The sequence below is a fragment of the Herpailurus yagouaroundi genome, unplaced genomic scaffold (genome assembly GCF_014898765.1).
Source record: "Herpailurus yagouaroundi ecotype Mexico unplaced genomic scaffold, PumYag 29, whole genome shotgun sequence".
In the NCBI taxonomy this organism is placed as follows: Eukaryota; Metazoa; Chordata; class Mammalia; order Carnivora; family Felidae; genus Herpailurus; species Herpailurus yagouaroundi.
Window position 1 is genome coordinate 112,920,938 of NW_024412377.1, and position 16,963 is coordinate 112,937,900.

A 16,963-nucleotide genomic window follows, 5' to 3' on the forward strand; every position below is an offset into this window, starting at 1 on the left:
GTAACACTTTCTTCCCATTAACTTCTTCTGCCTTTCCTTCTGATTTAGTAATAACAAAGTATGGAAAGGTTGCTGCCCTAGTGTGCATCAGCATGATTTTGAAATGAGCTAGTTTACAAAATTATATTCTCAGGTGCTGCTGTTGGTTGAATTCATTTTGTTAGATGACACACATTTTTTCCCCATATTTAAGTACTTGAATAGTTTCCGGATCCCATTGAAGTCTCTGTGAAAGGGTTTGCTTTTGGGTTTCACTTCTTCAGGTTTTTTGCTAATGTTTGTGGCTTCTTACTACAGAAAGAATGAGGGTAGAAAATAAAGTCGGAAGTGATACAGAAGTAGGGGAAGGATGGCCAAAGGCACAGGGAGTAGTTCTTAACTCTTACTGTCATTCCTCTTTGAAAAAACAGAAAATTCGACAGTGCCCATTGAGCCTTGTATCTCCCGGCCCGTGGGACCCAGTCATGTCTCTCTGGAAGAGGGCACAGCCAGCCCTCCCTGCCTAGAGTAGGTGACTCTGTTTCAGCCCATAGTAGCCCCAGCAGGAGACTGAGCACTTCTTTCCACATCATGAGACCAGAGGTGCATGGCATGGAATGCTGTGACTATTAACTAGGCCCCAATCTCATCGCCCACATACATACATACATACATACATACATATTTCCATACAAAATCGAAAATGGAGCTTTATTTCTGATCCCACCACCCATTCCCTGTCACTCTCTTCCCACCTGTCCCTATAAATATACCAATCCCCCAAAAAAGCTATTTTTTCTTCCCCGAAAGCATTCCCATTCCTTTTTTATTAAAGTTTGTTGTTATGTTTGATTTTATTTAAATGAGAGAGCACTGTTACATAATCTTCTTCAGAAGAATCATATCACCAGGAGGTACAATTTCAAGTCTCCAGACAATACTCATTGCAAATTTGAAGCAAACTTCTCGTCAAATGATAGGGGACCCTACAGTCTCTTCCCATTTTAGGGAGTCCCCATGATCTTGTCGTGTGTTATTATAATTCCTTCTAGCTACATTTTAATTAGCTACGTTTCTTTGTTTAAAAAAGTTCCTTGTTTGGAATGCTATTCAAATGCAACATTTCAGAATCATTTTCTATCATAGGCTTTTGTGCGTGTGTACAATTACAGGTGATTAAAATTCACAAATACGTTAAGCCAAATTGCCAATACTAACAAAATCAATCTTCTTTGGATCATACTTACCAGTTCTGTCTTTTATTATAATACACACATTATACGATACAACTAAAATATATGTTTATATAATATTTATTTTCCTCCATTCACAAAACAACATACATTTTACCTGCACCATTGTACTTGTGACAGTAGGTCCAATAAAACATTTCAATACTGAGGTGAGGGCTTAGACAAAGACTTAAAAATTATATATTTGTTATATATTCAAAGATGATTTAAGCATTACATCATTTTGAAAAAAAACGGGATTTGGGATTTGTTCTCTCTGTCCCTCTTCCACTCTCTCTCTCTCAAACTGAATAAACTTAAAAAAAAGAAAAAGAAAGAATAGAAATATTTTTACTGTTACTGAACTGAGACAATCTTGAGATATTTGAGAAAAACAATTTCTGAGCAATTTAAAAGAATGAAGTCTCTCCATCACTAAAATTATAACTGTCTTTCTTTCTGGTTTGACAGGGAAGGGAAGCAAGACTGATAAATCATCGTAAATATTGTATTTTCTAAATATATTTTTTACAAAGCTTGGGAATGAAATACAACCAAAGAAAGAATTCGTGTTTTAATAAACATTCACACCCTTTCTAGTTTAGAGTCATCCAATGTAATTCATGTAAAAAACTAGATGACTTATTTCCAGGGCTCAATTTCAGATTGGTGGTATGCGTTGGTCAGGATAACTTAGTTCTTAGAAAATAAAGCTTATAGTCAGGCAATTATAAAAAATAAAACAGAAGACCGTCTCTTGGGAAAATATCTAGATTTCATTTTGACTTTAATTTTGACCACCTGATTAAGATACAAAAAAAAAAAAAAAAACAAAACAGGTGTCCTCCTCCCCAAATGTAATCCCGGAGCGAAGGGTTGTCAAATAGCACGTTTCCTTTAAAGTGTGTACCGACCTTTCCCTGCTTTTTATTTTCCCACACTTTGAATTCCAAGATCCCTGTAATTTGATGATGTCTGTAACAACTGGTCTAATCATTGGTAATGATCCGTGTACTGACGTCATCCATATGCAGCTTGTGCTGAAGCATATTTCATGGGTGTTGTTTTAGGTCATTCAGTCCGTTTCAGAATCGTTCATGACCGAGTGAACAGTTCAGTTGCAGTGTTCTCAGTCAAAGTCATGTCCAGGAAGCTTTCTGTGTCCAGTAATTACATTCACCTTTGATGAAAGAGCTTCAGCCAGCGAGATCAAGAAATACCGGAGATTGTAGAAGTGCCTCTCACGAGTTACTCACACTAAGAGATACCACGAAAGAACTCTAGGCCCCGGTTCCTCACTTTTCCTCTGAGTAGAATGTTGCACAACTTTCCTTGCCTTTCCCGGTTTCTCCCAGTCACGTCATGCTGACACCTTGCTCCCGCATCCCAGGCTCGGTGTAGCCGAGGTTGCTGCAGCAACAGCACACACGGGGTAACATTCCCCCGTAGCTACAGCAGCGGGACGTGAGTCAGTCGAAAAGTTTCGCCGAGTTTTTATTAGTGTATGATGCAGTCCATTTCATCTACAGTTGCCAGCCTGTCCAAAAGTCACACACCATGATGCGGAAGACTCGATGCTCATCACCTTCAAAGTGTTAGCTGGTCCAGAGGCCTCTCACTGAAGCCACTGCAGTTGCCAGCCCCTTCCACAGCACCCTTACTAATACCTACCATAAGAAGCCACGAGTAAACCTCCGGCCCCGCTGCCGGAACTCATCTTCTGCTATTGTATGTCCTGTGTACTTAATAAGCAACAGTGACCTTGCTTGGTGATCAAGAAGCCCTTTTTCACCAAGGCACCTGGACAATGTTTAACATCCCAGAAGACTTTTTTTCAACCCACTGGCTGGGAAGACCATGTGCTGAAGAATAAGGATGGAATTACTGTAATTCTCAATGGGAAATTATGAACGTGGAGCTTACATTTAATATCGGTTAAAGGTGGTGATAGAGTTATCATAATTTCTAACCCAGGATTTGGTTTGTTTTTCAGACATGGAGATGACTTGATCGTGACTCCATTTGCTCAGGTAAGCCCCGTTTCGTGAACGGGCAGGTTTGCCACAGATTTGAGAATTTAATTTGGGGGATTAGTTCTGGTTCTTAATGTCACTGTAAATCAAATGCAAGTATAAATAAAAATTCTGTGGTTCGTTTAAGTAATTCAAAGGCAATGTTAGAGGATGTGACCTTAACCATATTGGACTGTTTCCTATAAACCCATAGACCCGAAGAATGTCTTTGCTTCAGATTACAAATTACCTAAGTGACATACTTAAATGAGACCATATTTCCTTAGCTGATATAAACACTTGAAGCAGAAATCTATACCATGGATTAAGTTACATTTAGTATATTTAGGTACATGATCAGTGCTTGAAATCTAATATTTCAGTTCAACCGAATGCTTTATTTACTCCCTTTTTTATGTGTCATTTGTACAGATTTAAATTTATCTTTATTTGCTCCCTTTAGGCTTACAAATCATGAAAATAACCATATGACATAAATACTGGAAGATGATAAAATGATCTAAAACATTTGGAATGTATATTAAATGGTTGAAAAGCAGATATTCTTTGTATAGGTCAGTGCTTTGCTACCCTAGCTGTACATTAGAATCACCTAGAAGCTGTTATCCCAGGCCCTAGGTCATATCCCTAATCAACTGGATCCAAAAATCTGTGGATTGGATCCAAGTACCTGTATTTTTTAAAGGCCCGGTATTTTTCCAGGAAAAGTTGAGAGTCACTGATATAGATAGACTCGGGAAAGAATAGAGTATTATTGATTTAACCAGGGCATGAAACAGGCTTAAAAACAACACTGACTGCTAAAAAGAAATACTGAGTATGAGAATACAAGTGATCCAGATAGATTATAAAAATCATGATAAAGGCTAATCATAACTAAAACTTGTTCTAGTGCCTTGGGCAACTCGTTTAACTTCTCTAAGGCTTCTTTTTTCAACCAGCAAAGGTGAAGGACTTGTGTGATAAAGGTAGACCCCGTTTCAAACCCCCTCTCTTCCTCTTGCTCAGTGAATGGCCTTGGGCAAATCAAGGAACTTTCCCCAGCCTGGGTTACTCCTCTGCTAAATGACAGTTCTAATAGAACCCACTTATTGAGGTTTTTAAGATATTAAAATAAACTTGTGAAATGCTCTGCACAATTTCTAGAAAACAAAATGAATTTTAAGTGTTATCAGTAAGAGCTCTTTCATGTCTAAAATGTTATAATAATTTTAAAAAAACATAACAGGGTGTAGATAATAGAATTATGCATAATTCTTCTACTTTTTCAAATTTCGTGAAATTTTATAATTGCTATAACTTAGACCAAAAATTTAGTTAACCCATAAATAACACACCATATAATAGTGATTTTTTTCATTACTGCCAGCAATGAAAAGTAGAATATTACCACCGTATCTTTTAGAAGAGTAATGACTTTTTTGCTTAAGGTTTTTCCAGAGATCATAAATTCTTTCTAGTACCCATATTTCTGCATTCAAAAAACATTTACACTCTTCATTGTTTTAATCATATTTTGTGATAACAAGATCATATAAATTTAGGGATTTTTAACTGATTACTATTGAATACCCATAATTTTATTTCTAAGAGTGAGAGCTGGGTGAGAAATTAAAATCAGGTAAAATAATATAAGTAACCATCACCAAACATAGAAATAATCATTCCAACTATGGTTTATTCAGGTAATTAACTATTATTGCTTCTGACTAAAGTCTCTGGATATTGTTTTAAGAAAAATATATCTAAATATATGGTAAAAAATGAGAAAAAATATGTATATGATACTTCAAGTAGTATTTATTAAATAACAAATACTTTTATTTAAAAAAATTTGATTTGGTCCTTGCCATCGATGGTCTTAAATTCCCAAGAAATCTATATAATTATACATTTTCTATGCTATTCCTATAATCTACAAAAAAACCAACAGAATTTTAGTACACTGAGAAATATATACATGTAAGAAATCATTTATTCTATGTTAGCAAACTTTTTAAATAAATATATATACTTAATACTTTTGAAATTAGGATTTGAATATAAACCAACTCTGCATAGTATATAGGCATATCTGATGCCTGAAAATAATCCTGGAATGTATTTAGAAGAGTTTACATATGATTAGCTCAATGTTTCATAACACCTTATGGAAGGTGGTTGGTCATTGGCCCAGAGGCTGCAGGTTTGTTTTGTTTTGTTTTGTTTTGTTTTGTTTTGTTTTGTTTTGTTTTTTAAATGCTTCGTATTTTCACAAATGGCCTTTTACTCAAGTACATGATCTGGAAAGCTATACTAGAATTAAAAAAAAAAAAAAAAAAGCCTGTTAAGTACTGAACAGTTTCACCACTGATGGGGCATCTTTGGGAAAGCAGATAAAAAGGCCCAGTAAGCAACAGTTTGTCTATGACCTTCTCTTAAGCCCTGTTGGATACCTCCTAGAATATTTTGTTGACCTAACCAGTAATACCTTAAATTTTTAGTATGAGATATAATACCATTGAATGCTAAATATTATAGATAATGCTTAAAATGAAAGATATTTAGTCACTTGAAGTGATATCTGCATTATTTGGCTTAATATGTCATAGTTGTTTTTGCAAATGGACAGGAGACTTGATTTTAGACAAGTCACCCAAGGCAGTGTTCAAACAGACCAAGAATTATCCCCTTCCTGCAGTATGCTTTGGAGTTTAGAATTTCACACTAAATTATTCTGGCTAAAAAGACATTCTCCTTTCAAAATAGAATTTCTTTTGCCATAAAAATTTTAAAAAGAAATATAAGCAAAAGAAAAAAATGGAAATTTCCCATAATTCCAAACCCCCAAATAACTAGTATTGGCATTTTACTTTACATCTCCCTAGGTTTATTTTTTTTTTAGTGTATTTTCCTTTCCATAATCCTTAATAACCAGCCTCACACTGTCTAAAGAGGTCAAAGGTCTCCAAAACCCACCTCATCTGCCTCTACTTGAGAACTCATTGCTTTCTGCCTGAGTCTCCAAAACGTGTTTTATTCCCCAGTCATGGATTTCTGTAAAGCTAAGAGAACAAAATCTTGTTATAAGACAATTTAGAAAGACATCCAATTTGATGGACATGGCTGAAACCTAACCCATTTGGACAGATTTAATCTTCAGAAGGGGTCCTACAACACTGCTTCAGACTGTGTTCCCATGTCCACAACACTGTCCGGGTAAGAAATTCTTGCTGGTGTTTAACCTAAACTCATTGCCACTTCCAATTTCTTGTATTTCCCCTATAACCTCAAAATCTTTTTGGTCCTCAAAAAAGTGACATCTTTATAGATGTGTCTTATTTCCATCTTGAAATATTCTCCTATGTTTTTGTTGAAATCTTTTGGTGTGGGGATTTTCTTAGGCACAAAGGCTAGGTATTGAGAGGAATCCCAATGCCATGCCACATCATGCCTCTCTACAACTGGCCTTTTCCTCCTGAAAGTATAGGAACAGTTTGGCCAGAGTTCTTTCCATAGACTAAGGAATACCAGTGAGACACAACACTGATGAAATTTAGCAAACTCTGATTTTTAGTTAGCTACGTCTGGCCACACCTGTCCAGATATGTGATATGACTACCTTGTAAAACTGTAAGCCAACTAGAATTCTCATCTAGGTGAAATTCTCATCTTGTTAAAAGAAGTGTAATATTTGACTAAGGAAAAGCCAGAAAATACCCACTATTATCTGGGATCCCTGGAGAAACCCCCATGTTAAAAAACTAAGGAGATATACAGAGTAGGAACAGACGAGTCATTTTACCTTTACTGTAAGCAAAATATAGCACCTAGGATAATTTTGTAAAAATGTACCAGTCGCTAACTCTATAGAACATTACTGTTCCATTGGCAATAGAACATTGCCAATGTATTACATTTTTAAGGCCCCTGAGTATCCCTGACCCATTTCACCCAGTAGCAGCCACCTTGTGGCTCATCTCAATCTCCAGCTTGATGAGTCCACCAGGCACCCCTACTGGCTTGTAAAAGAAGTTGGTCATCACATTTCATTTGCTTCTGCTAGTTTTTCCCTGATATTTTATTAAAAGAAATTACAGCTAGCATCTTCTAGGAATCAAAGTACTTTTTAGATTTAATTATATGAAACCATCAATATTCAACCTCTGTTGACCTACAAAAAGAGCAATTTCATATGGTTTAACTAAAACATAACTTGGAAAGTTTTCTATCAAAATGACCTTTCTATCTTATAAATAATTATACTTTGACTCCATTTTTATTGTTACTGTTTTTGTTTTTGTTTTTGTTTTTTTCTGGAAGTAAAACCAAGGCAAGGAATTTTCTTGTTCTCCCTTTCCTCAAGGCCACTGGCAACTCTTGGTCTGTGTTTTAGCACCATCTATTGGTATAAAGTGTATTTGGAATGAAAAGTAATCCTCAAAATTCTTTGTTACCTTTTAAGCAGGGATTTTTAAGGAGAATGTTGTTGCCACATCTTTTTTTGTCTGTTTGTTTGAAGCAACCTCCTTTTGACATCTTTTTAAGAAATCATTGACAGAAATATACATTTCTTTTAGTCTATTATGTTCAGTTGTTTGTTGTTTAACTTTTAAATGAAACCCATAGTTTCCTGCTATTTTCAGTGAATCTTATTGGTTAATAAATGTTTAAAAGTATTTAAGAAAATCTAAGATTCATGTGTATAAATAATATTTAATCCTTCTCCTGGGCCAATACATCATCCACCTCTGCAAAAGTTTTCCATAGTGCTGTCACGATTTCTTTCCTAAAGTGTATATATGTCTCATCATTGAAAATGTATTTTTGACCTTGACTGATTACACTGTTGCTTGGAGGGGCAGAAGAGAAAGAAATGGCCTTCATTTTCTAACCATTGAGCTGTGTAAGGGAAAAACCTCAAGGTACTTTTTGGTTAGCACACCTTAAGGAGTGGAGAAAAGTGTAGGAGTTGCAAAGCCCTGACTATAATTCTCAAAAGGTTGAATTCAAGGGGAGTGAGAGTTTCCCTGAAACAAAAGCAAAGAATAACTAGATCCTTACTGAGGGGCTTGAGTCAAACTGTTTCCAGTTCTCCCACACAGCCTAGAGTTCCAGATGCTTCACTCTGTGGCCTGTAAGACAAGTGAGAGCGTGAAACACTAACTCCGTGCATTCGTGATGTAGGCACCCAGGATCAATCAGCTAAATCCAGGGCAACGCCCCTGTAGCATATGTCTGGAACTTTTATTTATACTTCTGCCAGTATCATATGTGTGCTGTAGTGCAGGAAATAATAATTAATCCTTATTAGAAATTTTATAAAGTATTATTTGCCCTGCCACAGAAACAGTGATCTAATATCAGCTCACAAAAGGCACGATGTATTTACAAAGTTATTTACTGCAGCAGTGTTTGTAAAAGCAAACGTGAGGAGACAACCTACAAGTCAATTTGGAGAGGGGATGGGTGGCATGCCTGGACGAGGGGCTGGAAAGGAAATTTATTTTTACACTTGTTATTTTGAAGTAATTCATGCATATAAGAGAATATATCTAGTTATTATCTAAAATATAAAGGACACTAAAATCAGCAGCTAAAGAAGTAGAACAGTACCAATATGTTTAACACCCCCTGAGCATATGTTGTCAATTTCATCTACCTGCCTCCTCTCACAAATAACAATAATTTTGGTTTTTGTCTTTATTAATGAGGGAGATATATAGTTTACATTCTACCCTTTGTTCTGTTTAAACTCTGTCCTGTGTGAAGATAGATTATGCAAAAACTACATGAAATTTAAATTAATATCTGAAACAAAATTATCTGATTTAATAACCTTTACTATAACAGAGTCAAAAATTGTTTCACAGAAAAACAATTATAGTCTATCTTTCATGAACTAATGTTTTCTTTCAAATGAGTGTAGAACTTGAATTAGCTGCAGCACAATTTCTGTTTATCCAGGTGTCAAATGCAGTGCACTCACTATAATTTATTAGATAAAGGTCTCAGAATTCTGAGGTTAAAATTCTGTCTAGAAAAAAGGAGTATTTAGGGAGTGCAATAATCTCATTTAAAATATTTTATTAGTATATTTGATATTCAATCCTTAAAGTCTAAATTAGGCCTGTATGATTTAATGACAGTGGATCATTTATCAGATTTATTTCTATTTCTGCATCATTCAAGACTTCATGCCTAATGAAAGACAGCATGCTCTGATGTCAGCACTTGGTTATTTGAATACTCCGTCATAGGCAGCGTGACCTTTCAGTGCTGTGAGTTGTTTACATGTGATAATGAGCCAGGTTTTTCCAGTGACTGAGTTAATCATGGTTGGCACCTCAGGAAGCACCGTTAACCCCTTCAGGGGATAATGCTGTAGGTCACTGTCCTGGGGTGTAAACAGCACCCCAGTGACCAACAAGAATCAATGCCCATTTCAGAAATTTCTGAGACATTTTTGTCTTAGAAAAATTAGACTGGCTTTAGTCTAAGTCAGAGCTGGATGAAAACATTTTGGAAGTAGTTCTGGAACAGTGGGAACAACGATGGATTTGTGTTCCCCACCCCCCTTTGTTACCAATCATAGGCACTAAGTGAACTCCCGATGCACATGCCAGATCATTAAACAAATGGAATGCTCTCATCATGGGCTAATATTCTTTGAGTGCTTTCTGTTTGCCGGGCACTGTCCTTGGCACCTAACCTGTCATTTCATATCATCTTCACAACAGTCCTCAAAGACAGCTATCACTATCCTGGGTTACAGAAAAGGAAACTGAGGTAGACAGAGATTATGTAACTTGTCTAAATTCACTGAATACGTAACAGAGCCAGGCAGTCTGGGTCGTTACGTAGTACCTAACAGGACAATTGAAATCTATGTTTTAGATAAACTCAACATTCTGGTTGTCACCCACATTACTTATAATCTCACCTGATGTAGGCTCTACCTTGAGGGAAGCTCACCCATTCTAGTGCAAAGGGAGGCAGGTAAAGCTCTTGCAAATGTTCTCTCCTGGCCTCACTTCCAGTTCTTTCGCCACCTTCTAGTTACACTAGATTAGAAAGAGAAGGACCTTCAGAGGTAGATGGGACATGTTGGTCCCGCCTTGTGTATATGGGTGTGTTGTGTCTATGTATTCATTTCTTCAACAAAATTCTTTAGTACTTTCTCTAGGCCCAGTTTTGAGCACATAGGGTGGTCCCATTTTATGTGAAAATGCATCCTTAAGAATCTTAAAATTGATGATTCAGATAACCTTAACAAAGAAAAGAATTTTTCTTTGCTAGGTAGCCATGTGGCAAAAGTGAAAAAAAAATTTTAAATTCACCTACATTTCTGACTTTGAAAGTCTGGCATCCTTAGTGAATAGAGAATTTGGGAACATATGTTTAAAATTTTACCCCTAAAGTGAGAGTTTCTTATTATTTTGTATTATACTATTTTAAATTTGCATAATTCGTAACAATACTCTGTGTATATTGCCTAAGATATTGTTTTGGTGGCTGAGGAATCCAGGAATACTGTGTCAGCTTCTGCTACGTCACCATATTCATTGACAATGAGGAGAAATACCTGGGAAATCTTTGCAGTCTGACCGCTCCAGATTTCAAATAGATACATGTAAACTTCACTAAGGGCTAAAAGCTTCTTTAGTGGTATGTGAAACTAGGTTGCAAGCAGTATCAGGTTTTCACTTAACAAACTACTTTTAACATCACCAAACCATTTTAAATTGCACTAAAGATGGCTCTGTTCCAAGGAGCTTAAAGAGTCCCTTTTTGTTGTAGGTCTTGGCCAGCCTGCGAACTGTACGAAACAACTTTGCTGCATTAACTAATTTGCAAGATCGAGCACCTAGCAAGTAAGTTACCCTTTCCCCACCCCGTCATGCTAAACTTTTAGATGGTGTTTTCTGAGTCTGGTTGAACTCAAGGCAATGTATTTGATTTCTCTCAGTTGTTGCCATGTTGTCTAACCATTTACACTAAGGCCTTGGTTGTCCCGTCACTTTTCTATAATACTTGCAGTGATGGTTCTAATATCAGAAATGAAGCCGTATGAGAAATAAATATGGTGCCTGCATCTGTCAGAAATCACCTGGCATAATCAGTCCTCTGCCCAGTTATTCACACTCAGAGTAACTCTATCGTTTTGGCTTTACTTCATAAATTAACCGTGGACATACAATCTCATCAAGCCTTAAAGTCAATCCAAAGTCATCCTCCTAATTCTAAGACACCAGTTTAACTTGGAGAAGCATTGTATCATATCAAAGATCTTTGATTCTCCTGCTGTTACTGAATCTCAGGTAAGGAGCCTCATGGAGCAATTAATAAAATTGGGTTTTTTTTGTTTTTTGTTTTTTGTTTTTGTGATAACAGAGGAAGCATTTGAAAGACAGAAAGCTGAGATGGGAAATAATTATAATTTGAATCATCTAATAAAGGTGAAAAATCTAAAAAGAGAAAATAATTTTTCACGATTAAGTGGAAAACTAATTACTCAAATGCTCCTTATTTTGGCATTCTATCATTAATAATAAACAACAAGTCATTAAAATGTAAACTCCAGAGGCTCTGGGTGGCTCAGTCAGTTAAACATCCTACTTCAGCTCAGGTTACAATCTCAAGGTTCACTAGTTTGAGCTCCACATCGGGCTCTGTGCTGACACCTCAGAGCCTGGAACCTGCTTCAGATTCTGTGTCTCCCTCTTTCTCTGCCCCTCCCCTGCTAGTGCTCTCTGTCTCTCTCTCTATAAAATAAACAAACATTAAAAAATTAATAATAAAATAAAATATCAAGTCCAAATAATTTACCAGAAGAAAAAAACATTTCTTTAAATAAATATTAAGATAACAGTGAATAGAAATTTATTTAAAATTATAACTTATCTAAGTCTATAAAAGTATATGGAAAAATCTGAATAATAATTTTAATTGTTTTAAATGTTTTTTTAATTTCTTTTTCTTTTTTTTTTTTTTAAGAAGAGAGAGACAGAGTGCAAGCAGGGGAGGGGCAGAGAAAGAGAGACAGAGACACAGAATCTGAGGCAGGCTCCAGGGTCTAAACTATCAGCACAGAGCCTAATGCAGGACTCAAACTCGTGAACTCTGAGATCATGACCTGAGCCAGAGTCAGACGCTTAACTGACTGAGCCACCCTGATGCCCCAAAAGATCTGAATAATTTTAAATAATAATCCCATAATAATGTAACTGACACATTCACATTTTCCATGTGAATTTAAAAAAGCTCTGGCCACTATGTATGCATTTTCTATGATAACAAAGGTTTTTTAAAAACCAATATAAATGCCACAACGCAAGTAATTATTCGAATGGAACCCGGAAGCTTCAGTCAATTGTCCTGTTTTCCAGGTAATGATTTCGCAGTCCTGTCTCCTCACTCTGAACATTTCTCACCTTCTTCTCCACCCCCACCTCATCCGTTGGGCTAATTGCAATTCATTCTTTAGGTCACAGCTTAAATATAATTTACTTGGGGTCATCGTCCATGGCTAGCACCCAACATAACACGTGTACACACAGGTCCCAGACTTGATGGTACGTCCTTCCGTGTCTGTGTAACTGCATACTGCACCTAACTCCTCTGTTAGCACATATCCCTCTGTGCTCCGGGTACCTGTTTACTTGTCTGAGCGCCCCCTGAAGAATGTCAGCCTGCAGCCATCGGGGGGTGTATGTGGTTGACGTGTGTTCCTGGTGCCTCACACAAGAGCCAGCACAGAGCAGTCACTCTGCATGTGCTTGTTGGCTAGAAGAGCAAAGTGATACTGTAGCATGTGAAATCTGAGGGTTTACTTGCAGTATTTGTTTAGCATTACCAAACGTGTCTTCTGTGCTCCATGGCCATATAATATCCCAGTGATCTCAACAGCCCTGTGGGTATTTTGGCATTTGGTAACTCATAGGTAACGTCACCTCCTCTTTGGAAAGTCTCAGCTTCACAGGAGGCATGAAATTACGGGTGTCACTCCCAAACATTTTAGTCCCAAATATTAAGGCATGTCTTTGAATAGGCAAACTACAAACTTTATAATGCCTTTTATACTTCCTTCAGACATGGTCACTTGGGTACCAACATCTAAACCTGTGTCAGGCAAACAGTTTACCAGACAGGTGTGAAGGCAGCAGACTGGCTTTCTGTCTCTAAAGAGATGACCTAAGACCCATCCCTTGAAAGATAAAGTTTTCAACTGATTTGCAAGGATGAAACAGATTAAAGTGGAAAAGAACAGCTAGAGGAGGATAGAAACTCACAGTTTATGCCTAAACCTGACCTATTGTATGTCCAGTGACATCTAACCAAACAATATTAGCCGGTAGTCTCGAAGTAAAGGCCTTTGTAGTCTCTCTCTTGGCTAATGCAGATTTGTACCTCCTTTACTGATTCAAATTGAATCAACCTCTTCATGTATCAGAATAGCAGAAATTAGTCTACACAGCTAAGCTCTGCTGCAGATAGCGATAGTGAAATGGTATAACTCTGGCTTGTCACATGATGACCATGAGGAAATCAGAATTTTCCCTGCTGGACACTTACAATGCCACTAAAACATTTCCAAGCTTACCCTTGGATTTCATGGAAGGCATGTGAGGCCTTGCACAATCCACCCTTTTTGTTTGCTACAGGAAACAAGTCCATGAGGAATGCATGTGAAGCCTGGCCCCTGTGGGTACTCAAATGTGCATTGCTGATTTTACTAGTCTATCACTGGTTTCTATCATGTTGCTCTTTCTTGCCCCTGAGATTTTTAATTCCACAGTGAGTTCTGACCCATTCTTCATTAAATGATTTACCACTGTAACCATGGATCAAGTGATTAATATTGTCTGCTTGTCATTATTTGTTGAAATATCAATTCCCCAAGTCCCCAAATTGTAGGATTGTTATTAAGAGAAGATAATAAATAAAAAGGCAATAACTTGGTTTTCTAAAACTGTAGATGAGCTTAGGACTATTCATTTGATACCTTTTTTCAGATAAAACACTTTCTAGATTTTCACAGAGCAAGGACTAAAAAAGGAGTAATTAAGATATAAATTATTTGAATAATATACTCTCAGCAAGAAGATCAGCTCTATTTCAGAGTAACAATTTAAAGCATCGCCCTTTCTGTTTTATGAAACATTAATCAAGTTTTACATTTTCTCATTTCATTTACTAATAAAAACCAGAATAACTTGGCAGTTGATTGTGGTGCATTTCCAGCCAAACACAAAACTTCAATCCTAAAGTGACATCAATAAACTTAAAAGCAGTAAGTCAGAGCCAGACACTGCCTGGAACCAAGGCAGTGAGAATTTAGAAAGCACTAGATTGCATCTCCCAATTAAGAGATGTGTCATCTCAGGAAAGCAGATTTGAACACAGCTCTGCAAGAGTCTGTCATTTGCACAGACGCATGGCTGTTCGTCCTCTTTCCACAAAAGCATCTTAAAAAGAAGGCAGTATGGCAGAGCGCTGGCTCTAGAATCCCACTGCGTTAGTTGAAAACTCAGCGCTCTTATTCTGAACAAGGGACTCGACTTCCCAAAGCTTTGTTTTCCTCTTTTGTAAAACGAAAACAATGAGATAACCTGCTTTATGCAATATTTTAAAAGCTTCCAATTGTAAGTTATAGTCCATAAGTGATATTCTTTTCAACATAATTTATTAAGCACTGATTGAATAGTAGATACGTTGTGGCTGGACTCTGTAGAGATACATGTTAGTTTTAGAGCAGGGTTTTTCAGTTCAAGGGGAATATAATCACCTTGTGAAACTTTGCAAGCATCTGAAAAATCAGAGAATACAAGATAGAACCTATTTAAGTACCTTTAGTTTATAGTGTTTCTGCAGTCTCTATAGCATCTATTTGGACAAAACATTGATATACCTCTCTGATAAATGTATCAGAAATGTTTCTCAATATAAGGAAAGGAAAAGGAAAGTGTTTAAATAGCTTCTCTAATTGTAACACAGTCTCCAAGGAGTCATTCACTTCTGAGAATTTATGCCAAAACAAAGTTTCTCATCACTGTATTAGGGAAACCACTTGTCGCTTGACTGTTCTTCAAATTCACAAAGTTTGTGTTTGCTCTGTAAGCCCTGGTTTAATTGAATGCAGTCAATTAATAAGAACTTCCTCCTCTATCATGTTCCTGTGACATTTATTTCAGCCTTATTTTCCCCAAAGTCTATCACTGTGAGATTTAACTCTTTGCTTTTTTGACATGTGTGATATTAACTATAGACTAGGAACTAAACTGGCTAGTCTGAGAGAAATCTTCATTTGCATGTCCTGCCTTAAAAATAATCCTTTGAATTAAAATGGCATATTGGAGATGACTCCGAGAGTCCTGAGATTAACATGCACCACATATTTACTGCTTTGTACTTTTCTCTCTTTGTCAGAAGATCACCCATGTGCAACCAACCATCCATCAACAAAGCCACCATAACAGGTAAGAAAGATCTAGAAGCTTACTCTTCTTCTGTCTAGAAAAAAAAAAATCATATCTTCCAAGGTTCAGCATAACACTTAACACCAATTTTATATTGCAATTCTATAATTTTAAAGAAATTGTTCCCTTTTTCTCTCTATTATCATTTCTATCCTTGAGTCCACAAGTTCTCCATTTAAGCTATTATTTGGGAAATCTTTACTGATGTGCCGTCTTTAAAGACCATTTAAATCTGTGCTGATACATTGCTCTTGGCATTTGTGTTATGAGAGATAGTGTCACCTTCCAAATGTTGACCATATCATTTCCAGGCTTATGCCATCAGCATGACATTATTGTGTGGTAGTTTGTTTTAATGAAAGGGAAAGCATAAATAAAAGGGACCCTACTGGTTAATTGATATCCCAGTTGTGTGCAGGAAGGAACACCATTCCAGTAGTCCTGATTTTGGCTCAAAGTGAGAATAAATTTACTTTGGGAGGGGAGAGAAGTAATTATACAACACAGGAAAGTTCAATGAGATCAAAAGAACAGATGTTTGGGGAAAAGAAGGGAAAAGAAGGATGAGAGACATAAAGGGCAAAAAAAAAAAAAATCATCCCAATTCCTATTAATCTATTTTAGACATGGGGCTTGACCTCAAGTGAACCAAAAACAGAACAAATGATCTCATTTTGCTGAACCTGAAACCAAATTGAACTCATTTAATCATTTCTTCAAACCCCAATTGATTCATTAAAATAATTGCCTGGAAAAGAAAACCTATGTTTTCTAAAATTATTACCAGAAGAAAATTAACATATTCTCCAAACTAGACCATTACTTCATTTGATTCAAGTGCCTTCCTTGGACTCCAACTCAGAATATTTTGAGAGCTCCTTATTAAGCTATTAGTGAGTACACTTTGCTTGAAAGTTAACTTCCCCATTCAGGTCAGCACTTTTAATCTGGTCTCCTTTGCGGTCACATCAGAGTTGATTCTGGAACGGTTGGTAATGTTGTTCTTTTTGGAATGTCTTTTGAATGGGATTTGTATTTCAACGAATATTAAATGTTTGGTTCTTTTTCCTATGTTTATCTTTCAAGATCTTGTTGGTGATGATTTTCAAGTGTCATTTCATAGTGTATGCCTTGTCCATCACATTTCTTCCTGTCATTGTTCAAGATATAGACTGAAATTCCTGTATATTAAAATAAGTTCTTTGATTAACAACTTTTTTTTTCCCAGAAAGCTGAGTTCAATGTCAATGGGACTCAACTG

At 36.5% G+C, this 16,963-nt stretch overlaps 1 protein-coding gene across 11 annotated transcripts in view; it reads left to right on the forward strand.

Annotated features, from left to right (window-relative positions):
- The window catches only part of PDE4D (phosphodiesterase 4D), a 1,431,601-nt gene that overhangs the window by 1,233,228 nt on the left and 181,410 nt on the right, over positions 1 to 16,963 (forward strand). For all 11 annotated transcript variants that reach the window (XM_040452554.1, XM_040452564.1, XM_040452576.1 and 8 more), the window contains 3 exons: positions 3,205 to 3,241; positions 11,024 to 11,097; positions 15,653 to 15,702. In XM_040452554.1, the coding sequence (XP_040308488.1) occupies positions 3,205 to 3,241; positions 11,024 to 11,097; positions 15,653 to 15,702 (161 nt within the window). The remainder of the gene's footprint in view (positions 1 to 3,204; positions 3,242 to 11,023; positions 11,098 to 15,652; positions 15,703 to 16,963) is intronic.